The 22,910-nt window shown below is 32.4% G+C and overlaps 10 protein-coding genes and 1 non-coding gene across 12 annotated transcripts; 6 read left to right on the forward strand and 5 right to left on the reverse strand.

The window, feature by feature from the left end:
* Positions 1-106: 106 nt before the first annotated feature.
* NAEGRDRAFT_77752 (histidine kinase) lies at positions 107-1,943 on the forward strand (the record flags this gene model as incomplete). The annotated part of the gene is made up of 1 exon (XM_002683101.1): positions 107-1,943. One exon carries the CDS (start codon positions 107-109, stop codon positions 1,841-1,843), a length of 1,737 nt encoding a protein of 578 aa, XP_002683147.1. The 3' UTR covers positions 1,844-1,943.
* An 82-nt stretch (positions 1,944-2,025) lies between these two features.
* Positions 2,026-3,843, reverse strand: NAEGRDRAFT_77753 (autophagy protein 6; the record flags this gene model as incomplete). Its single annotated transcript, XM_002683423.1, has 1 exon — positions 2,026-3,843. The coding sequence occupies one exon, from the start codon at positions 3,841-3,843 to the stop codon at positions 2,026-2,028; it is 1,818 nt and encodes a 605-aa protein (XP_002683469.1).
* Positions 3,844-4,247: 404 nt separating this feature from the next.
* Positions 4,248-5,395, forward strand: NAEGRDRAFT_77754 (CTD phosphatase; the record flags this gene model as incomplete). Its single annotated transcript, XM_002683102.1, has 1 exon — positions 4,248-5,395. One exon carries the CDS (start codon positions 4,248-4,250, stop codon positions 5,181-5,183), a length of 936 nt encoding a protein of 311 aa, XP_002683148.1. The 3' UTR covers positions 5,184-5,395.
* A 368-nt stretch (positions 5,396-5,763) lies between these two features.
* Positions 5,764-6,530, forward strand: NAEGRDRAFT_77755 (ARF/SAR family small GTPase; the record flags this gene model as incomplete). Of its 2 annotated transcripts, XM_002683104.1 has the most annotated exons (3): positions 5,764-5,874; positions 5,896-6,040; positions 6,137-6,530. In XM_002683104.1, 3 exons carry the CDS (start codon positions 5,764-5,766, stop codon positions 6,472-6,474), a joined length of 594 nt encoding a protein of 197 aa, XP_002683150.1. In that variant the 3' UTR covers positions 6,475-6,530. The 2 variants fall into 2 exon arrangements, with proteins under 2 accessions (XP_002683150.1, XP_002683149.1); XM_002683103.1 differs by having other exon boundaries at positions 5,764-6,040.
* A 140-nt stretch (positions 6,531-6,670) lies between these two features.
* NAEGRDRAFT_61334 (uncharacterized protein) lies at positions 6,671-7,210 on the forward strand (the record flags this gene model as incomplete). The annotated part of the gene is made up of 1 exon (XM_002683105.1): positions 6,671-7,210. One exon carries the CDS (start codon positions 6,671-6,673, stop codon positions 7,208-7,210), a length of 540 nt encoding a protein of 179 aa, XP_002683151.1.
* A 49-nt stretch (positions 7,211-7,259) lies between these two features.
* On the reverse strand, positions 7,260-8,285 carry NAEGRDRAFT_61335 (uncharacterized protein; the record flags this gene model as incomplete). Its single annotated transcript, XM_002683424.1, has 1 exon — positions 7,260-8,285. One exon carries the CDS (start codon positions 8,283-8,285, stop codon positions 7,260-7,262), a length of 1,026 nt encoding a protein of 341 aa, XP_002683470.1.
* Positions 8,286-8,358: 73 nt separating this feature from the next.
* Positions 8,359-8,431, reverse strand: NAEGRDRAFT_t9. The gene has a single exon. It is a non-coding gene; the product is annotated as a tRNA-Lys (tRNA).
* A 352-nt stretch (positions 8,432-8,783) lies between these two features.
* Positions 8,784-9,965, reverse strand: NAEGRDRAFT_29467 (uncharacterized protein; the record flags this gene model as incomplete). The annotated part of the gene is made up of 3 exons (XM_002683425.1): positions 8,784-9,314; positions 9,366-9,529; positions 9,701-9,965. 3 exons carry the CDS (start codon positions 9,963-9,965, stop codon positions 8,784-8,786), a joined length of 960 nt encoding a protein of 319 aa, XP_002683471.1.
* A 2,715-nt stretch (positions 9,966-12,680) lies between these two features.
* NAEGRDRAFT_61337 (uncharacterized protein) lies at positions 12,681-15,503 on the forward strand (the record flags this gene model as incomplete). Its single annotated transcript, XM_002683106.1, has 1 exon — positions 12,681-15,503. One exon carries the CDS (start codon positions 12,681-12,683, stop codon positions 15,501-15,503), a length of 2,823 nt encoding a protein of 940 aa, XP_002683152.1.
* A 722-nt stretch (positions 15,504-16,225) lies between these two features.
* On the forward strand, positions 16,226-17,541 carry NAEGRDRAFT_28878 (N-acetylglucosaminylaminotransferase; the record flags this gene model as incomplete). The annotated part of the gene is made up of 2 exons (XM_002683107.1): positions 16,226-16,524; positions 16,572-17,541. 2 exons carry the CDS (start codon positions 16,226-16,228, stop codon positions 17,539-17,541), a joined length of 1,269 nt encoding a protein of 422 aa, XP_002683153.1.
* On the reverse strand, positions 17,531-22,890 carry NAEGRDRAFT_77756 (myosin). The gene is made up of 3 exons (XM_002683426.1): positions 22,516-22,890; positions 22,352-22,471; positions 17,531-22,256 (listed from the first exon to the last, which is right to left on the reverse strand). The coding sequence occupies exons 1-3, from the start codon at positions 22,875-22,877 to the stop codon at positions 17,579-17,581; spliced, it is 5,160 nt and encodes a 1,719-aa protein (XP_002683472.1). The 5' UTR covers positions 22,878-22,890; the 3' UTR covers positions 17,531-17,578.
* Between the last annotated feature and the right edge of the window lie 20 nt (positions 22,891-22,910).

Consider the following 22,910-nt stretch of genomic DNA (forward strand, 5'->3'; position numbering starts at 1 on the left):
AATATATGACCTCCTGAATGAATCGAAAAATATACTGCCTATTGAATATAATAGTATATCTTCAAGGTGTGTGGCTCTTGTGTTTGATTTTAAAAAAACTGAGCAAATGAATCACCTTACTGAAGAGGATAAGAACTATTATTTATGCAATGTAATGGTTCATGAAATTCACGATACCTTGCACTCTTTGCACGATATCGCTGAAGATAAAGTTGTGAAGGGTGAGGAACTTTCCACAAAGGAAGTACAATTTATTAAGGACCTAACAGAGCAATACAGTACATCATTGGAAGATATTCTACCAGAATTGGAATCAATGACACAATCTAAGGACCATGTTATAATCATGGATTCTGTTGTCGAAGATGGAAATAGTAATAGTAAAAAAAAGATGGAGTTTATGGAATTGAAAAATAATTTACATGCATTAAGTTTGGACATTATTTCAAAATTTGAAAACACTCATATTGCAATGGTTAACGAGCAATTTTTGTACTATTGTGTTGTCATTGTTGACAACATGAAAATAAGACATTTGTTCTTGACTAGTTATAGAATATACCTCACCTCTCAAGATTTAACCATTAAGAAAGTAATTGAATTGTATGACTTGTTGAAAATATCGAAAATTCAAAATGAAAATATAACCATATCAATAATTGGAAATAGAGGAATGAACATATTCTCAACAGATATTGCTAAACTTAGAGATGAATTATTCAAGGCAACAGATTTGTACAAGACTCCTCTGCAAGATACAAACCATGGCAATAATACCGCAACAACATCTACTATGAATATCTCAAATAATAACATTACAAGTCCAAACTCTGAAGATGGTGTAAAAATTCAAGTGCTAATTCGTAAGGCTGATAAATTGAGACCTTCTCCAAAGAAAAGACAAGATAACCCAATTTTCTATATGGGTATTGGAAATCCTGAACACTTTGGTCAGAATCGTGATGAGAGATTGAAAAGTATCAGTGTAAAGTCTGGAAGATCTCCAGAGTGGAATGAACAGTACAATCTTACTATCTATCCAAATAATGAACTATTGTTAGACGTTAGGTTGTATTCTAAAGTTGGTGCAACAAAGAATGATTTTGCCTATGGTGTTGTCAATATCCCACTCAAAGAAATTCTCTTCCCAAATGACAGTAATGAGATGAAACCAGAACTAAAAGGAAAGTGGGAAATTTGGTGTGGTATGAGTAAAACAGACAATAGTAGAAAAGAAGTGATTGGCGACTTGTATGCAACAATCAAGTTAGAGAGTCAAGTGTTACCAGAATGGCTCAACTCCCAAAAACAAGTTTTCCAATTGCCACTCATTTGCTTGTACAATAGATTTGTAATCTTTGAAAATTGCAATGAAGTTCCTTATGTTTATGGTAATATTTCTGATGAGAAGAGTGAAATTGTTGGAATAGTCCAACAATCTTCCAATAATCTTACCAATTTAATTGACACAAAGAATCGAAAGAAGATTTACACTTTGGAAAAGAGTTCATTCTTGAAAAAGGAATACACAATAAGAGATGCTCAAGGACATGTATTTGCTAAGTGTTTCCACAAGATGAAAACAATCAGAAAGAAAAAGATTAGAATGTACCTTGTCAATGGAGAATATTTGTATTCTATGGAAGGAGGTTGTTTTGATGATAAGAAGAATAATAATGAAGCTTTGATTTTGAACAGTTTGGGTTATCCAGTTGCTAGTGTTTTGTTTGGTGACAAGATTAATCCAAGAGGAAATATGATGATAGTCACTGTTTTAGATTCTCTGGTAGATCGACCTTTATTAGTAACTTTTTGTTTGTATGTGTTGAGAACAAGTAATTAAATATATTGTAAAATAATAAATTATCTAGAAACGCAAAAGGAAATCAAATATTTCAAGTCTGTAAGTACATATTTACATGAACGAGTCCAGTTTGCATCATCTCCAAGTTTAATGGTTTTTCCACCAATTTTGTCGTCTTGAATCCTGAAAATGAATGAGTATGATTATGAAAATTGTAAAACTTACTTGTAAGGTAACTCAAAATAGGTATCTTGTTTTTCTGCAAAAGTGCCTATTTCTTTTAGGCAATGAAGAAAAGCAACCATCGCCTTGTCAAACTTAGATTGCCAAAATAAACCGCCATTACTTCCACCTCCGAATAGATCATAACTATTCTTGTTATCTAAAGTTTCAATTCTTGAAAAACTGCCCATTGGAATAATCTTGTATTTTGAAAATGCAAAGTGTTTGTGTTTTGACAAGGAGAAAAGCAAAAGTGCTGCCTGACCCCATGCAGCATTAATTTCATTCCATTCAACGTTTTGTGTTGGTAATCTTCCTAATCTAAAGTTATTGATTGTTCCGAAATGGCCTTCATACCAAATGTGGAATGCATCATTAAAAACATTGGTGCTATTGAGTTTTTCCATTTCCTTTGTGACATGTATGATACGTTGTTGGATAGCCTCTCGTTCTTCATTATAGAGCAAAAGTTCGTTGTGAAAATCATTGTATTCTTTCCAGTAACTCTCTTGAAGGTTTGTAAATTTATCCTCTTTTTCTGTCTGGTGCTTTTCACGTAAGCTCAACTCTTCTTCCTCTTTTTGTAAAAGGTCCAACTCCTTACGAAGTAATTTCTCTTCTTCCTCTAGTAAGTCGAGCTCATTTTGTAAATCTGCTTCATTTTTCATACCAGATGATTCTTCAATTATTTTAGATTTGAAATTGGTATAAATAGCTTCTTCCTCCTTTGTCTTTTCCAATTGTTGATTCAATTGAGATGATACCTGTTCCATACACTCTATACAAAGTGGAGAATCCAATTGAGTAACATCGGATAAATATTGATACAATTGTTTTACATATTCTACATTCATTTCGTACTCCTCATTGGATATTACACACTTGTCCAAAAAATCAACATCCTCGTTCAATTGATTCATTCTTTGTTGAAGTTTCATTTGTTGTTGTTCTTTTTCTAATTGTAATTGTCTTAATTGTTGTTGCTCTTTTTTCTTTGCATTTGGATTGAAGGAAAATCTCTTTTTATCCTGTTGAGTCAATTTTTGTAATGGATTATTTGGTGTTGTTGGTCTAGGATCTTTTACTGCATCTGTTTTTCTTGGCAATGCAAAGGAAACATTTTTTGAGAGAGAAGACGACAAAATTTCAGCACTTGGTTGATCTGAATTGGTTGGTAAATAGCCTGAACTTTCATTTAAAGATGTTAAAGGGCTTGATTCATAAGTTCCCATATATGAGGTAGGAGTAAAAGAATTATCTGTTGGTTGACCATCACTATTTTCAGATTCTTCGAATGATGACATATTCTGATCATAATTTAAATTATAAAATGATGGATCATAAACTTTTAAGAATGCTCGTTTTGGAGGATTTTCTTCATCACCATTTGTCTCGAACATTATTTGAACAACCTGATGTTTACACCTATAACAAACAGCACTGTGTACAGCCTTTTTATACTTTGGAAAATATAACATTTCTGATAATTGTTGAACATCATCAGCCGACAGTTGAGGTGTTGCTTCCGATGATGAAATTGATTGTAATAAATTTTGATGATGAGGTGGGAGAGGAGTGTGCTGATAATAATAACTAAGAGCTGTTGTTGCTGCATTGATATTACTAACACCTGATGTTCCATTTGTTGCTTGTTGACTTGTTGAATTGGAGGATCCTGTTGATGTTGTTGTTGACGATCCAAGAATTGCATTCGAAATGTTATTGGTCAACACCTGTGGTGTGTTGTTATTCGTTCGTAATGCGGAAAGATTCGGCACTGATCGTGTGGAGGATAGTGAACCCTTGTTTTTTCTCATTTTTTTACAATTTAAATAGAATAAATAATAATTAATTGTAAATTTCTCAAGATTATATCATCACTTCCAATAAGAGTGTGTTTAATCAAAATACTACCAATTAATTTTATTGTTGTAATAATGGCAATAACAATTTTTTCTTCAATTTACGCCATATTGCCCCTTCCTTCTTACTTTGGATAAGAAAAAATTGTGTGATAAATGTGGGCAACACAAGTCATCAATTAATTGACAAAACAAATACATCCACCCTATCATCAAACGGAATTTGGAGAAAAAGAAATATTTTCTCTCCGATGACTACTTCCTCCACTTCTTACCTCCAAAATACAACAACACATTCCTCTCTTTTAACTTGTAATAATAGTAGTATTAAATCATCAAATATTTCAAACAATACCGTAATGAATAATAGTGCCTCCTCTTCTCCAATGATCAATTCACAAGAAATTCAATCATCACAGGAGGAAGAAAATAGGACACCACTAATCAAGCTAAATGTAAAACCAATACCTAAATTATTTACTGTTTTAAATTATCCTATAATAATTATAATGTCAATTATGAATGTTTTTTATTCATTATTTGTGAATAGTTGGAACTTTTTGCATTCATTATTTTCTCCCCCACAATCTAAGAAAAAGAAACAAAGAAAATCAAAGGAATATGATAATTCAACTCAAAATAGTTCCACTTCTTCAAATTCCTCCTCGAGCTCTTTACCCCCACTGGGGTTCTTGTCTGTTCTGTCAGGTAGGACAAGCCGTTCCAATTCTAATGCTGAAAAACCAACACAACAATCAAAAAAGTTTTTAATTTTGGACTTGGATGAAACATTAATTCACGCCAGCACTACACCACCAAGAGCTGATCATGAGAGATTGTACAATTATATTTTGGATGTTCAAATAGATCATGTAAATTGTACATTTTATGTTTCTGAAAGGCCTCATTTGAAATTATTTATGGAAAAAGTATGTGAATGGTATAATGTTGTAATTTTTACAGCTAGTGTTAAAAATTATGCAAACCCAGTCATTGATAGATTATACCATTCTGATAAGATTGTAAAACGATTATTTAGATCATCATGTTATGTCACTGAACATGGTGTCTATGTAAAAGATTTGAAAACAGTGACTGATGATCTCAGTAAATGTATGATCATCGACAATAGTCCTATATCTTACATGTGGTACCAAGAAAATGCAATTCCAATTTCAAATTGGATGGGAGATAATGAACGTGACAGAGCTTTGCTAAATTTACTGCCCTTCTTGGAAGCAATGAGACATTTGGAAGATGTAAAATCAATATTATCTTTTAGAATTGGTTTATAAAATCAAAATAATCTCCTTTATTCATTTTAGAATTAGTTAATTATCTTTTAGATATTCTTCATATTGTTGAGGGGTAATGCATTTTTTGAATGAAAATGCATGAATTCCTTTCATTTCTTCTTGGAGTTTAGTATTGACAAGTCTTTGCCTTTCCAATAATTTCTTTCCCTCAAATTCAGGGCTTACAATAAATACAGAAAATGCTAATTTGCAAGTAATTTAATAAAATTTAATTAAATTTAATAAATACCGCTTCCACACCCTCCACTATTATTTGATTAATGATGATAATTAATTTATTTTGAACCTTAAAACATACCTTTGATCTTCCACTTGAACAAAGGTTGCTCCGATTCTTTCTTTTAATAATTCTTCAAGTTTTGATGCAGTTAATACACTCATTTTTTAATGTAACTACCTGACCGAAGCGATGGACTCCATGCCTCTACTATTAATCTTTTTAGTCATTGTTTTTTATTCTATTCAGTTACTAGTATTAAAAGATGATGAGAAACTGTGAACTTTAAACTCTTATAAACAATACAGAATATGAAGTTTTACAAATTAATCATTTAAAAAAATGGGTGCTTTTCTTTCTCTTTTCAAAGGTGCAAATTTGACCCAATCAAGAATTTTAATATTAGGTTTGGATAATAGTGGTAAAACCAGTTTACTGATAAAGATGGGCCTGGTGACTAGTAGTAGTGATAAGAAATCTTCAAAATCCCAAACTGATTTGGATGATGATTTAACGGTGACGCCAACAATTGGCTACAATGTAAAGGAATTTTCGTACAAAGGAGTTGTTTTTAATTGTTGGGATTTAGGAGGACAAAAGAACATTAGAAGTCTTTGGAGTAAGTGCTTCAAAATAGTTTCCGTTTTGAATTTAATTTATTATTATATTTTCATCATCTGACAATTTAATTTATTTTACTTAATGACATTAATAGAACATTATTATAAAGGATCAAATGGTATTATATATATTGTAGATAGCGCAGATCATAATAGATTAAAAGAATCTAAACAAGAATTATTTCATCTATTGGAAGATCCTGATCTGAAGAATGTTCCGGTTTTAATTTTTGCTAACAAGAGAGACAAGGAAGGTGCTATTTCTGCAACTGAATTGATTGCAAAATTTGAATTGGAAGACTCGTTACAGTTTGTTAATGGAAAACATGATTGGTATGTTGAAAGTGTGAGCACAGTCACAGGTGAAGGTATTGAAAGTGGATTGAAATGGCTGGTCTCTAAACTGAAACAAAAACCATCAAAAGATAACTAGGATGTATTTTACTTGTACTTTATTCAATAATAATATTCAATACTCTCTTTATTTATTAAGAGCTGAGCTTCTTTTAACTTGTAAATAAATCCAAATAATTCTCTTGTTTTTCAAATTCAATTATTTTGCTGATTAAAAAAAATTGCAAATACAAGTTGTTAAAATTTCGTATTTCCATCACAAACAATATAACAAAATGGAGACTCGGGACGTTAGATTAATATTTAATTACACCACCAAAATTGCTAAAAGCTATAACTTGAGACCAGAAATAACAAAATCAAAAGGAATTTCTATCAATAGTATACCGTCACTTTTGAATCAATTAAAATCACGAGAGGAAAATGCTTCAGATGCAGAACATTTGGATTACATGAAGACCAGTTTATCTATTTATTCATTACCACTCTTTACAGTTCCTGAAATTATGGAAGGAAAACATAAAACCTCATCAACAACAACAACAACTGAAGAGGAGGAAGAAAAACCTGAAGTTATTGCAATCACTGATGAAACAAATGATGAGAATATCCAAACAGAAGTTATCTCCGAAGAACAACAAGAACCAGAGGAAACTGTACAACCTGAGGAACCAGCTGTTGAAGAAAAGAAATCAAAGAAGGATAAAAAGAACAAGAAGGATAAAAAGGAGGATAAGAAAGATAAAAAGAATGATAAACCAAAAGGAATAACAAAGTTGGAAAAGATGAAAGAAAAGTTACACAAAAAGAAATGATCACCTTATTAAATTTATTTATTTTAAAAGATGACAGATACCCTAGATATTATTTCATTACAAACTTGTTACAAAACGTTTTTAAAAAGTCATCAAAAGGAACTGTCTTATCTTTCAAAAGAACCTGCACTATTTCACTATCACCCTTCTTTTCCAAATTTACATTCAACTTAAACTGACCTAGTTGATAGCTGTCATCTGAGCATCTCTTAATGGTTATATTATTATTTCTTAGGGTTTGTTCTATTGGTTTAATACTAGCAGTAATCAGCTCATCGATTCGGTCATTCTTATTGGATGTGGATGTTTTGGTTTTTAATCCTTCAATTTCCTTCCTCAGCTCTGTTATCTTATTTTCCAATATTAATTTAGAGTGCTCATTTTCACATCTTAGCTTTTCGATTTGCTTCTCCAGATTCATTACATAATTCGTCAGATCCTTCACTTGATCTTTTAATTTTTGATTTTCAACAAGAATATTTGGAAATACTTCATGAATTTTCTCCTTCAACGTATTCATTAGGAGTAAATGTTCCTTGTTTGTTGAATAAAGAGATTGTGAAAGAGTAAGATTATTCTTCTGAAGTTGTTCGATTTTATCTTTCATCTGTTCCATTTCTTTCTCTGCTGAGCCAGTCTTGAGTACATTTTGCATCTCATCCCAAGAAAGAGCCGAGCTATCTATCGATGTTGATGACTGAGACATGTCAGAGTAACGGTTTGATGAAGTTGTTGTCATTAATAATTTTTGTAAATTGTCTTTTCTTGTTGAAGAGTGTCCACTGATGGAACTAAATCTACTCGAATTACTTTCGTTACTGACTGTTGATTTTGTATCGTCAAGATCCTCTCCGAATGCTGAGTTATTGTTGCTGCTACTACTGCCTGTATTTACTAAATCACTCGAGTTTAAATTATGATGAAAATTATTTAGATGATTATTTGTATTATTCGAAGGACTATAGGTTTTTAATGATGATGATATGAGGTTTCCATTGGTTTGAATTGAAGTGTTATTGCTTGGTTGATTCGACAAATCCGAAAGCCAACTGAGACCTCTTTGGTTTGTATTCATTTTTTCCCGCTTTAATTGACTACAAACAGCAAAAAAATAATAATTTATTTGATTTTTTACATAAAAAACCAATCGCCCCACGTGGGGCTCGAACCCACGACCGTTGGATTAAAAGTCCAACGCTCTACCGACTGAGCTAGCGGGGCTGCTCGTAAACTAATTATAATAATCCGTATTATATTGGAACACAATAAATTTTTCGCTAGTGGTTTTTACATCAATCTCTGGTTAATTTTCTGATTGACGTGTGAAATGTAATGGTACCTCGTCAATCAGAAAACAGCAAACTGTAATGACTTTACAATTTTTTGCATTTCCGAAGAGAGGAAGTATCAATAAAAAACACTTTGACATTTTATTCTGGAAATGAAACTCTAATATTGGAAGTAAATTACAATAAATTTGAATGATGATGACGTGTTAATGTGCTTGTTGGGAAACATTGTTTCTCATGTGTTGCTGTACCAGTTTGCAAGCAACACAATAAAAATTATCACTTTAATAGAAATACTTTTTGTATTGAAGTCTATCAGACCAGTGTGTCTTAACCAACTCATATACAGCAGGGAATAAGTTGGGGAACTCCAAATCAAAGTAAACAAAAATACCGTCTGGCAGCTTGTCACATCCACATTTCAATATTTTGGTAGTTTGAAGTTGATATTCTCTGTAGTGTGACTTTAAATTTCTGATACATCTTAGCACGTCCCACACTCTTGTGTAATCGTATTTTCTTACAGATTTAATTTGTTGATAGACACCATCATCAATTTGGGTTTCCCATGTCTTGTTACCGTTGAATATCTTTTCAGCTGCATTTTGAAGCTCCTTATAAACAATATTCTCTGGTTCTTTGCCCAATTGATCACTTACATCACTAAGGAAGTGTAACTTCATGCTATAATCCCAAAATAAGCATTGTTTTAATAACTGAGAGGCACTGATACGTTTAGTGGGATCTGCAACTATTAGTTCTTCATAAATTAGTTTCATTACAGATGTGTCAATTCTGTGGAAATGTTTTTTTCTCTTTCGTTGATTTTGTTTGGATTGATTGCTAATTTCATCAATAAGGGCTACTGGTTTGTTATTCAAAATATTCCATTCTCTTTCAGATCGTCTTCCATATGGATGCTTACCTGTGAGCACAAAGAAAATTATGCACCCAAGAGCAAAAACATCTACAGCTTTGGTCATTCTATTTTGGAGAATAGAGGCATTATTACCATTTGAGTTGGCAGGTACTATGGCCGGATTTTCGTTTGGTTGAGTCTGGGTAGGGTTTTCTCCATTTTCGATCTGTTGTAGAGTTTGTTCAATGTGAAGCAATATTTCAGGAGCTTGCCACCCAATAGTACCAACAATAGCAGCATTCTTATTTTTCCCACCATTATCTTCACCTGCTCCTTCACTACTGCTGCTGCCACTATTTCCATGCCGAGTGTTAATAATGCTCGATAGTTCGTAGAATGAGCTTTGATATTGCTCCAATCTTTTACCTAAGCCCATATCGCTGAGTTTTACATTTCCTTCTTCGTCAAGTAAAATGTTAGCAGGCTTTAAATCTCTATGCACAATTCCCAGTTGGTGAATATGGTCAATAGCCATGACTAATTGTTTGAGAATTCTTTGTCTTTCTGGATAGCTCAAATCAGGATGTTGTTGAAGGTATTGTTCCATAGTTCCTCCTGTACAAAGCTCCAAAGCCAGATAAATAAACTGTTCATCCTCTTCTTGGGCATAGTATCTTACAATATTGGTGTGACTGTCACTCTCTATGAGTAATGAAATTTCTTTTTGTGCAAATTTAACAAAGTCTTTTAACATTCTCTTAACAGCTACTTTTCTTACTATAAATGCTTCATTAATCTTGTACTTTAAAACACCGTTGTAAACTATTGTACCATTACTGCCATAACCTAGAATTTCGTTATAAAACAGTGTGATATTTCCAATTGTGTATTCATTGGTGTTGGTTGAAGTAGTAGTGGTAACTCCTACAGTTGATGCACTAGAGGTGTCAGGTGTTTTGGCTGTATCTGGAGTGGATGATTCACCAGTCTTTTCTGCTGTTTCTTTTAATTCTCTTTCTTTTCGTCTCTTTCTTCTGGCCTCTCTTTTTTGTATAAAGATAACTATTGCTATGGTTGTTAGTGAGAGTACAGCAATCAAGCTTACACTAATGAAGGTTACAGTAAACTTTTCACTAAAGTTTTGATCAAACTCATTGTTTGATTCATCATCTTGACTCAAAATATAATAGTACTGGTCATCTTTTTGAACAATATTTGGATGTATGTCATCTTGATTTTCGATAATTAGTGTATAATTTTCCACAGTTTGATCCACATTATTCACAGATATGCTTGTGCTATTTTCTTCTTGTGATATTTCATTTGTTTCCCAAACCTTATTGTCAATTAAAAGATTATTTTTTGTTGGTTTTTCTTCGGCATTAATGGTACTCTTTCCCTTTGATGGAACAGATTCATATGGCAACATTAAAATAGAATCTTCTTTGGAGTGGTCTAATTGCAAGGTGTTATGATGTTTGGATGGTACCACCACAAGAGGAAGATGTTTTGGTAGTTCAAGTGCATAGAATGAATCTATTAACTTGTTGTGTTTGATGTGAATGGTTTGCTCTTGTTGTTGTGGATCTAGTACAGAAATGGATAATTCTTGAATGGGCATCAAAACCTTTCGGAAAATAGATTCATCTCTATACTTGGCAGAACTTGGTTCAGAAAAAATACGGTGGGCAACATTTAATTGTCTAAAGACAGACATTGGTTGAGATTCAAATGAGAGGGATATTGCTTGTCTAGCATCTTTGGCCCCTTTTCTTTTGAATAAATATAGATGATTGTCGATTGTTGATAGGGCTCCTAACCTGTCCTCATAATTTTCTTGATAGAGTGGATAAATTTCAGAATAGGTAAAATTCCATTTTGTTAAAGACTTGTCATGTGCATCCATTGATTTAACATGATAATTAACTCTTACTATAGTAATAATATCCTCAGAGTGATTGCTTGGATCCTCTACAACAGTACCAGATTTACTATCTACAAGATAAATCTCATTACTTTTAGAACTAGTATACAGAGTTCCATCATTTCCATAAAATGGACTTCTATTCACCAATTCATTTACAGTCATTGGTAGTTTTTGAATGCCATCACCCTTTTTATACACATACATATTCCCATTAATAGATGGTATTACCTGAATGTCACTATATTGTTTAGATGTTCTTATCAGAGGTCCACCAAGTTTATCACAAATCCACAACGTTTGATAGGATTGTTGATCTATAGCATGTACGTTTCCATTCAGTGTTGTTACTAAAAATGATGAATGTTTATGTGACAAAAAGTCATCCTTATAAATTAATGATAGATTTCTAGATGTTTCTCGCTTGCTTGGCTTTTTTTTAATTGTTTGATTCCGAGTAATTGGAAGTAATTTTGTTTCTCGTGAGTTTACAAAGAAAGAGGAAGGATATGTACAACAGAGTAAAAGTATTAGTATGAAAAAGCAAGTAAAAAGGAATGTATGATGTGAAAATATTTTGTACATTGTTCGTTTGTTGTTGTGTAGCAGCAAGCTGCTAGCTGATTTTGAACCTGCGGGTATCCGATTTATCATTGTATTTAATTAGAATTATTCATAATTATTGTGAGTGTAATCATCAAGAAAATCCACCTATTATTTAATTGAAAACTGTTATAATACAACTGTACTGCTATTTTTTAATAAAATGAATTTTTATATCCAATGGATAACACGTGTCTATTCTTACCAATGACATGGTTTATATTGAAGAACAAGAGATAGGATACTAGAGACGACTACAAACTAATTGTATAGTGTTTACTGAGGAAAGTCATAATAACCTTTGATTCATCGAGCAGTGATTGTATGAATCATGTCTTGCGCGCCAAAAAAAAATGGCTTCCTCTTCTCAGCCAAGCATATTGTCATTAGTAGAGAGGCTTTGTCGAAAACTTCTGTCCGGTCAGCAACAGTATAATTCTTATTCGGAAACACATGGTTGGTCATATAGTAAATTCTCAACTCAAATTGTTGTTAACCAAGATAATTCCGATAGAGTTAGTGAAAAACTTGTAAAGAACACCAAAAGGACTTGTTTTTCTATCCTGATAGATAGGAATGAAAATGTAGGTTATATTGTTCTGTTAAAGGATTTATCATATTTAGTATATTCCCCCATTCGATTTTTCTGAATCATCAGATCAATTTCCATCTAAACTTTGTGAATTGGATTATAGAATAGATACCCTGGTATGCACACTCAAATTGAGAGGTCAAGAGTCGACAGCCCAAAAAATTGAGCGTTTATTTCAATCCCTAAAACTATTGGATATGAAAATGAGCTCATTTCTTCTTCTTTTATTTAATGATTTAATTTCTCAAAACATTGACCAAAATTATGAGGAAAATAATTTAATTTTTGATATTTCATCCATTCAATCAGTTAGTGGAGAAAGTAAAAATTCAATGATATTGGAGGATTTGAATTTAAGTAGCCAATCTGATTTTTTCCCCAATGTACTTGATTGTGCCAGCAATACTCAATCTAATACTAGTTTATATTCAATGCAACCACTTTCAAAGATTGAAGGCTTCTTTGAAAATTTTGAATATTCTGACATATCAAGTCTAAAGAGACCACTAAGTGATTTTCAATCAGTTTTAAAATTGAAACCAGAAAAAAAGAAGCGATCTATCTATTTCACAGAACAAAGCAGTGACAAACTTTTTGAACACAAACATTATTTTGAGAGACTTTGTTTTGGATTGAATCCTCAACAAATACAAGAGTCTGATCTTGTAAATTTTGGCATATTAGCCCTACAAGGTATTTCATCGGATGTATTTATTTGGGATTCTGTAAAGTTTTGCTTTAAAATTCAACCAGTGAGGATAAAGACATTATCATTTCTAGGACTACGACAATCTTTGCAGGTAGTGGCCAACATGGGATCACTATTCAAACGTTTAGAAATAATAACAGAATATACTCAACTAGATTTAACCTATACTGGAAAATGCTTGCAGAGTTGTGGACAAGGTCTTTCTCATGTCATGAATTGGTACAAGTCATGTATACTAGATATTCCAAATATTCTAACTACTCTAGTCTCAGACTATTCAGGATGTGATTGTAGAATTACAATTCTTAACTTGATACATCATATTACTCCTTTAAAGCAACGTTTAGAAGTGTTGTCTGAAATATTTGAATGTGACATACAAGAGAAAAATGCAAATGATGAATTCTCCATACTTCTTACTGATAATATACAGAGTAAGAATCTGTATATATCTAGTAGAGTTAAACAACTGCCCAAGGGAGCAAAGCTCATCAATTTAATGTATGAAAAAATTCAATCTATTGAAAATTCAAATAGGCCAGATTCTACGAATATTCTTCTTATATTACTCTACTATACTTTCCAGCCATACCTATATTGGATAAATAAGTGGATATTTTTTGGTGAGCTTGCTGATGATTTTAGTAGAGAGTTTTTTATTCAAAAGAATACCTCAAATCATTGTACTGAAATGTGGAATGCTCACATTGTGGATGCCCAACAAATACCTTCATGCATTTTAAAATGGGGAAATGACATATTTACTACTGGCAATACCGTAGGAATAATCAAGTCTTGTAGACCAGATCACTACATTCTCAAAGATTTCATTTCCTCAACAATTAAATCTATCACAATTCTTTTCACTGAACAAGATTTGAAAATTTATGAGCTTCAATGTGAAAAATTACAAAAATTACAACACAAAGACGCAACCTTAGAGATGAAAACCCAATTACAACAATTGGAAGTAAAAATTAGAGCTCAAGAGGAAAGACTGAAATTTGGTGAAGAATTATTGGATAGATTTCAAGAAGAGGAGAACAAATTACGAGATAAATTAAAGAAAGAGATCTTGGAAGAATACAGAAAGAAAATGAATGTAGATATTTTTGAGGAGAGTCTGAACCTCAATAAGACACTGAATGAAATCACTCCCAAGCAACAGGATGAAGATTCTCTGATGAGTGAAGCTCCTTCTCAATTGATTATTGAAGATTTAGACAAGCTGATTGATGATGAAGATGCAACCTTATTAATGAGAGTAGAATCTTTAAGTGTTTCCAACTTGTTGGAGAGTCAAAGGCCATTCATAGAGTTACCAATTGAGGTAGCAACTATGAGGAGTATTTTTTCAGTATTATTCCAGCAAAAACACATGATCGACAGCATTTTTGTGAAGATGTTATTTCACGACTATAGATTGAGCGAGTATTTTAGTATTATTAATAATTTTTTCCTTTTTCGAGCTGGTGACTTTCATGATTGTTTTGTAAATATTTTGCATGAAGGCATGAAAAAGGGTATTCTGTATTCTGATATTTATATTGTAAATAGAGCTATGCAAGAGGCATTAAAGATTACAGGCCATGCAGAGAGAGATGAAAGTATTGTATCCAAATTGAACTTCCGTATTGATGAATCTAAGGTTATTAATTTTTTAGATTACAACTCTGTTACAAGTCTCGATCATTTGTTATTACATTATGACATTGAGTTTCCTGTCTCGTTAATATTAACACCAATCATGATGGGAAAATATGCATCAATTCATGCACTCTTACTTAAAATCAAACGGATCGATTGCTCACTGTTGGATATTTGGACTATTTTCAAGGTAAAGACTAGAATAACCAATCAAAGACTAAAGTATCTCCAACTATTTAGACAAGAGATTCAGCATTTTATAACGGTATTCAAAACGTTCATCTTTGTAGAGGTTATTGAATCATCCTTTTCTGATTTTGTTAAAGAATTACTTCACCAAAAAGATAAGGATTTGAATATGGAAAGATTGTTATCAATTCATCAAAAGTTTGTTGATTCATTAATCAAACAGTGTCTACTCTCTACATCAGCTAAACCTATTATGGATATTATTTTGAAAATGTTTGGATTAATTTTAAAGTTCAAAATTCAAATTGAAAATGTGGACATAACAGATTTGCCAGATACCCATTATGCAATAATTACACAAACTAGAAAAGAATTTATAGATTGTGCCCTATTTTTGGATTCATTAATGGACAGAGTAGCTCTGCAATCAACAACATCCAAGTTTGGAAAATTCAGAATGAATTATAAATTTACATACTAATTTATTTACACAAATACTAAAACCAATAATGAAATTACAAATAAAATTGCAGACATGCAAATAATGTTCGAATCATTACACAAATCATCAGCACAACAATATAAATTTCTCAATTTTTTACAAGTAGAACTATCTGTGGCCCCATAAATATATTTCACAGTACCATCAATTACATCTTGCTGAGAACATCCATTATATCCACTCCTACATTTAGCAGCAATTTTTGAACAATAATTGTCAGTATAATTATAAGTGACAACCGTCAAACTAGTCATGTTATATCCATCACTAACTCCAGTATAACATTGTTGTGCTCCTTCACATTCGGTGGTTAAATTTGTCAACACACAAACCACAAAAGTAATTAATAATATCAGTATAATATTTTGGATTTGTTTTCTAGTGATGGATAATAGTTTCATTTTTTTTAACATGTTTCAATTCACCTTTCATTCTTTTGTCTATGGAAGCGGAAACATTAGTGAGATATAAAGTCAATACTGATAAATATTGGTTAGAAAGCAAGAAGAAAAAAAATGCACCTTCCCAGAGAATCAACATTTAAAAGGTCATTTCTAGTGAGTGTTCGGAATTTACTCTTCCAATCAAAGTTTAGATCATTTCTCCTACTGCTATGGTTATTGTTCTTTATTTATTGTAGTTATTATTATTTCTTATTGTCTTCTATACAGGGATCGGAGAAGGCAGCGAGAATAAATACAATGCACCATGATGATCAACAAGGCGCTGGTACCACCAATAATATTCAGAATGATCTGAAGGGCAGCAATCAAAAACCTACTGGTGCTGTTGTGGAGCCATCATCACCTACACCTATCGTTCGTGTAATCAAAAAACCAATTATTAATCTGGTAAAAGAGGAGAGGAAGAAAATTGATAATTTGGAAGATTTTAAAGAGAAGGGTGAACAGGAAACAGTTTCAAATTTCATCATTCCAATTATAATATTTACCTACAAACGTGCGGAATATTTGAAAGAGACTATTGATACTGTTTTAAAGTATGTGGTTAATAATTTAAAAATTTAGTGATTAATTGCTGAATAAGGTATATGCCATCTTCTGGATTTCATATTTACGTTTCTCAGGATGGAGATGATGAGAGTGTTAAAAAGGTTGTGGATAGTTATGGAAATACCATTAAGAAGCATTTCCAAAGAGAGAGAAATGTCATTATTCCTGATAAAATCTCCAATGTTGTGGCATACTACTCAATTGCACAACATTACAAATATGGAATCAATAAGGTTTTTGAATCGGATAAAACTTATGACAGAATAATTATATTGGAAGAGGATTTAAAAGTTTCTCATGACTTTTTCGATTACTTTTCAACCATGTCAAGATTACTTGATCGAGATACTTCATTATTCTGTGTTTCTGCTTGGAATGATAATGGATTGGAGGAATTTGCACAAAATCCTTCATCATTTTACAGATCTGATTTTTTTCCAGGTCTTGGTTGGATGATGAAAAGAAAATTGTGGGAGGAAGATTTTGAAGCCAAATGGCCACTCGGATTTTGGGATGATTGGATCAGAGAAGGTCCGAACAGAAAGGGCAGAGCTTGTATAAGGCCAGAAATTTCCAGAACATTTACATTTGGATTCAAAGGTGGAGCCAGCTCTAACCAGTTTTCAAATTATTTGAGTAAAATCAAATTGAATACCGGAACAGTTGATTGGAATAATTTTGATATTAATTCTCTCGTGAAGAGCAAGTATGATGAGGAATTGATTGATCAAGTCAAATCAGCAACTCCAATAACAATACACGATCTAAATGATGCCACCAGAGAGAATACTAAAATAAGAATTGAGTACAAGAGTACAGAGGAGTATTTAAATGTAGCCAAGGTACTTGGAATTATGGCTGACATTAAGGCAGGTGTGCCAAGAGGTGCTTACTTGGGTATTGTTACAGTTAAACTGAAACGTGGAAATGTATTGTTCATTACTCCTCCAACTTTTTCACCACAAACATACACTAATCTTCCTCCTTTCAAACTTACTCAATAAAGTCGTTGTTTATTTTTTATTTAAATATGAAATTGGTTTATCTTACATCGTAAACGAAACGAACTGCCAATAAGGTTCTTCCCATTGGATCAATAAGTTTACACTTAACTCTTGTCTTTGAGAGGAGGGAATACACAACATCTCGTTCAGGCAGTGTAATAACGTAACGTTCTTCACGAGGCTCCAACTCTGAAACTTGAGAAACAAATTCAATTCTAGAACCAACAGTATCGATCTTTTCGTGGAAAGAACATTGTGAAAGATATTCATTGACATAGAAACGAATTTCCAACTTATACTTCCATCTCTTTCTCAATTTGATAAGAATTGGATTGGATTTGACTTCAATTGGTTTAACATTCTCTTTTTCTTTTTCTGAGGCATGTCTTGTAACGTAGACATAGGCAGCTTCTAAAACTACACCTGGCTCCTTATGGTTTACACGAACAACCAAATTATTGTTGTGTGGTTCAATAAATGTTTCATTTGCATTGCTATCTTCAACAAAGTTAATATTAACAACATCATTACCACCTGGAGAGAACGAGAAAGTATCAGCAATATTAATTGGAAGTTTCTTTTGAGATTTCTTCATGATTGCATTTGATAATACGTCCATAATTTCAGATTTCTTATCAGAATCGTACAAGTAATCATATGAACTTGGAACGTGTAAACAAAAATTATCATCGGCAAAAGGACTCATAGAGGCTCCTTCGATTTCATCCAAATCAATGATACGTTTAACTTTGAATTCTTGTGGATCGATATTATAAATGTGCTTATCAGTAATAATCATGATACGTTTTTGAGTTTTAAGATTCTTATTAATCTTTAACACTTCAGAGGCAAACAACACTTGAGTATCACCATTCTTTTGAAGGAGTTGTTGAACTAATTTGTTATAGTGATTTGGAAGATAATCACCCATATATTCTCTCATCATTGAGGCCTTTTTTCTTGCCTTTCTACCCTTGTATAAATCTGAACCAATACTTTGTTTGACTTCGCTTACCATATTGTTCTTCTCTTCTTGTTGATTTTCTTGTTTGTTCTCTTCAACTTCCATATTATTAACACGAATGAGAGCACCTGTACTAGTTGGGAAAATTAGTGTTGATTTAACTGTCAAATCATCTTGGAAATCAAGAGTTTTAACACCCTTTCCTTTGTGAACAGTATAGACAAGTTTATCGTCAACTTGTAATTCTAGTGACTTGTTTTCCACCTTCTTTTTGGCATCCATAATGGCCTTGATAATTTCAGTCTTTGAAGAGCTTGAGAAAATGTAATCGTATTCACCTGGAACTTTAAGAATAAAGAAACCATCTCTCATAGTACTAACACTAATACCAGCAATCTCCTTGAATGGAATTCTTCTCAACACCTTCAAATCATTATCCAAGTTATAAACAGCTTGATCAGTGACTAGTAATTTACGATCTTGAACCAAGTAACGTTTGTTAATCTTTTGAACAAGACCACTGTATAATAATTGAGAATCACCAAATTCCTTCTTGATCTTTTCGAATTGTTTAGTACTGGCAACGTGTAAATAATCACCCAAGTACCATTTGAGGAGAGAGTCCTTTCTTCTGAGTTTTTGACCTTGATAAATATCTTGAACAACATTGGTATCCAAATCATTACTCATAACTTCTTCAACCTTAACTTGAACTTCGGCACCAAAATCAGTTGCAGTAACAACATTACCACGAATAATATCAACTTCCTTAAAATCTAATCTTTGTTCGAAACCCTTCTTCATTCTGTGTTTAATTGAATTCTTGACGAAGAATTTCATTTTAGCACGAGTGGCATTTGTGAAACTTTCTGATAAGACTTTAAGAATTTCAGTCTTTTTGTTACTTTCAAAGATGTAATCATATTCATCTGGAGTGTGAATTACAAAGAAACCATCTGTATATGGAGAAACTGTAATGGCCTTCAATCTTCTCATTGGGATTTGTCTGTTGATAATATAACCATTTGGATCGATATTATAGATGGCTCTCTCAGTAATTAACAATATTCTTTCCTGTTTCTTATACTTTTTGTTATATTTTGTTACAACACTGGAGAAGTGAACTTCTTGATCACCAAAATCTTCAGTGATCTTCTTCATCAAATCAGATTTAGCCAAGTGAATATAGTCACCATAGAATTTCTTGTGGAAGGATGTTTTTCTTCTCAATTTCATGCCATCAAAAACATCATCACTTGGTTTTGAACTAATCACTAAACCTTCAGTCGTAACTTCAATGGTTGTACCTGACTTGGCATTGTAATTCTTAACATATTTAACAGTCTTTGACATAGCTTTAAGTGGATGGAAAACAAATTCTTCACCAATATCAACACGAAGAGTCTTGACACGATGATCATCAGAATTTACAGAAGCCACTGCTTGCTTATTAGAATCATCTGTTGTTGAATTTTCTCCTGCATTGGATGATGATGGATCCGTATTGTTGGCATTATTGGTTGTATTGTCACTGTTAGGAGTATTGGATGGTGCTCCACTATTATTATCCTTATTAATGTGTGAGAAGAATAAATCGTACGAGTCACGAATGGCCTTCATCACTTCATTCTTACTGTCAGCTTCGAGCATAATATCATGGAGTTGTGGTACAGAAACAATGAAAACTTCATCGTTGAGAGCTGAACATTTCAAACTGTCAATCATCTTGTATTGAACTCTCTTTAAAACTGTGTATGTCTTTGGATCAACAAGGTAGATTGCAGAAGGAGAGACAACCAATAATTTTCTCTGTCTTTCGCCTGTTTTGAAATTAATTTGGTTTACAGGTCTTTGGAATAAATTATCACATTTTTCACCAAATGTTTTTTCGAGAGCTTTTTGTAAATGTTGTTCTGCCAATACTTTTTGTCTGGCTTTGTACTTTCTAAAGTTTCTTTGAATGATGGAGGCCATTTCAATTCTTCTCGATGCCACTTTTTCATCCAATGCAAATAATTGAATTGGAGTTTGGAGGAAAACCTTTGATTTGCCTAGGGAATATTTAGATTTTGGAATTTTCATTTCTTGAAGAATTTTCTTTACACCAGCTTTAGGAGTTCCATTCCAACGTGGCCATGTTGAATCTGAACAAAGTTTGTAACGATCCAAGAATTTATCAAAGTCCATCTTGAAATAATAACCACTATTTCTAACGTGTACATTTTCAGTGATACCTAAATATTTAACTTGTTCCATGACAACTTCATCAATAAATTCATTTGGTTTCTTCTCATGGTTTGGTTTGATACATTTTACAAAGTGATGATGTTTTCCTTTCATTTTACCAACAAATTTGAAAACATCTTCAGTAAATTGCATTGTTGTGGTTTTTTGCAATTTACCAAATTCAATTTTTTCATCTCTAGGGAAGATTTGTTGCATGAGACCTGATTGTGATTTTCTCATAGCAAAAACTAAATCTTCAAACAGTGTATCCTTATTCATTGAAATCCATCCTTCAACGTCATATGTTACTTTACCAGCAAAATGTTTCAAATCAAATATTAATCCTGCAAACTTGGATTTTTCATAGCAAGCCCATCCAGTTCCAAAATTAGTATTCAATTTTTGCATGTATCTTTCATCAGTACAATTTGGAAGGAGAGATTCTTCATCCAACAATTTGTAAATACCAAATGGTTTTCCTTCAATAATTTCAACTGTTTGATCAACATTTTTCAATGGAATTGGATTATATGGAATACCCTCTCTTACATATTCATCTTGTTCAGCTTGTAACCATTTTTGCACATGTTGCTGAATCTTTTCATTTACAAAGTTAATGTTCAATTGTTCTAGAGTATTTTTTTCCTTTGTATGTTTTTCATAAATTTCAAAACCATAAATATCAAGAATGCCTATAGAATATTTTGCATCATCAGGTCTTTTTACAGCTGAATTGATACGACGAATGAGCCATGAAAATAATCTTTCATAGATACCCTTTGCAAGTGCATCTCTATTGAATGAAGCCATTGTAGAATTTTGAACTGTTTTTGTTGCTTCCTTACCAACGTGAATAGTTCTATATAAAAGTGCCTCTCTGAGTGTATCAAATTCAACTTGGAATAAGAAAGCTGCTGTTCTCAATGTATCCTTATTATCAATTTCTGCTGTGTCTTTACCATTTACATTTAAATCCTTAAACTTGACATTACCCAAGTGTAGAATACCAGCACAAAGTCTGAAAATTTCCATTTGTTCTAAAACTGAAATACCAGCTTCAGTCATGCTTTGTCTAGTATTCTTAAATTCTAACTTGTCATTCATGCCGTTAATAGTTAAGGAACTAGATGAAGAATTTAAACCGTTTGCAGTTAAATAATTGAATTTTTTTGCTTCTTCCAATTTCAAATCCTTTTTCATTGATTCATCTGCACCGGCACACATTTGATAGAAAATGTGGAAATTTCTTTCACCTTTTCTTTGTGACACTACACGTGATTTTTCTAACAGTGATGTTGTAATGTGTGCTCCTTCTAATTGTCCTTTGAAATTGAAGAATATTTCCATATATTTACCAAAACGACTACTATTGTCGTTTCTCAATGTTTTAGCATTACCAAAAGCTTCTAATACTGGATTTGCTTCAATAAGAATACGTTTAATATTTTCTGTAATTAATCCAGAAATTGAAATGGCACTAATATATTCAAGTAGGATTTTACAACTTTCTGTTTTACCTGCACCACTAGTTGTTGTTATTATGTTTGGTCAGAATGATGAATATTCAAAATATGTCCACACACAAATGTTGCAATAATGTGTTATCACAAAATTACTTACCTCTCACCAGAGACCACAACAGTTTGTCCCTGACCGGTTTCCTTCATTTGTCTATAGGCATCCTCCGCGAGAGAATATAAGTGAGGACCAATTTCATAGGGTTGTTTGGCGTGATAGAAACTTTATAAAGGTTGAATGTGAAAATATTAACAAGTTATACTTACGTCTTGACATGATTCTTATAATTCTTTGTTTTGGAATATGGATTGATAGCAATTATTGTTGGACCAAGATAGGTATAAAATTGAGAAACTCCTCCATTGATATCTGGCTGTTTGTTACTATATCTGTTTTTGAGTATTCGTGTGACTGTCTGATCAGTTGGTTCTTTTATGAGTGATAAATCATCGAGTGTATCCGATTCAAAATTACGTTTATAAAGTTGATATAAAGCAAATTCAGAAGTTTCATTAGTTCCATCAACATCGGCTGGGTTTACATTATTCACAACTTCTACCTCAGCCTCCGCTGCTTCTTTTAGTTGGGTTGACGAAGAGTTTGCGTTCACTCCACGAGGACTCAACATTTAGCGATACTTGATTTTTTTTATTGTGTATTG

Source organism: Naegleria gruberi (genome assembly GCF_000004985.1).
Source record: "Naegleria gruberi genomic scaffold NAEGRscaffold_1, whole genome shotgun sequence".
Taxonomy (NCBI): Eukaryota; Heterolobosea; class Eutetramitea; order Acrasida; family Naegleriidae; genus Naegleria; species Naegleria gruberi.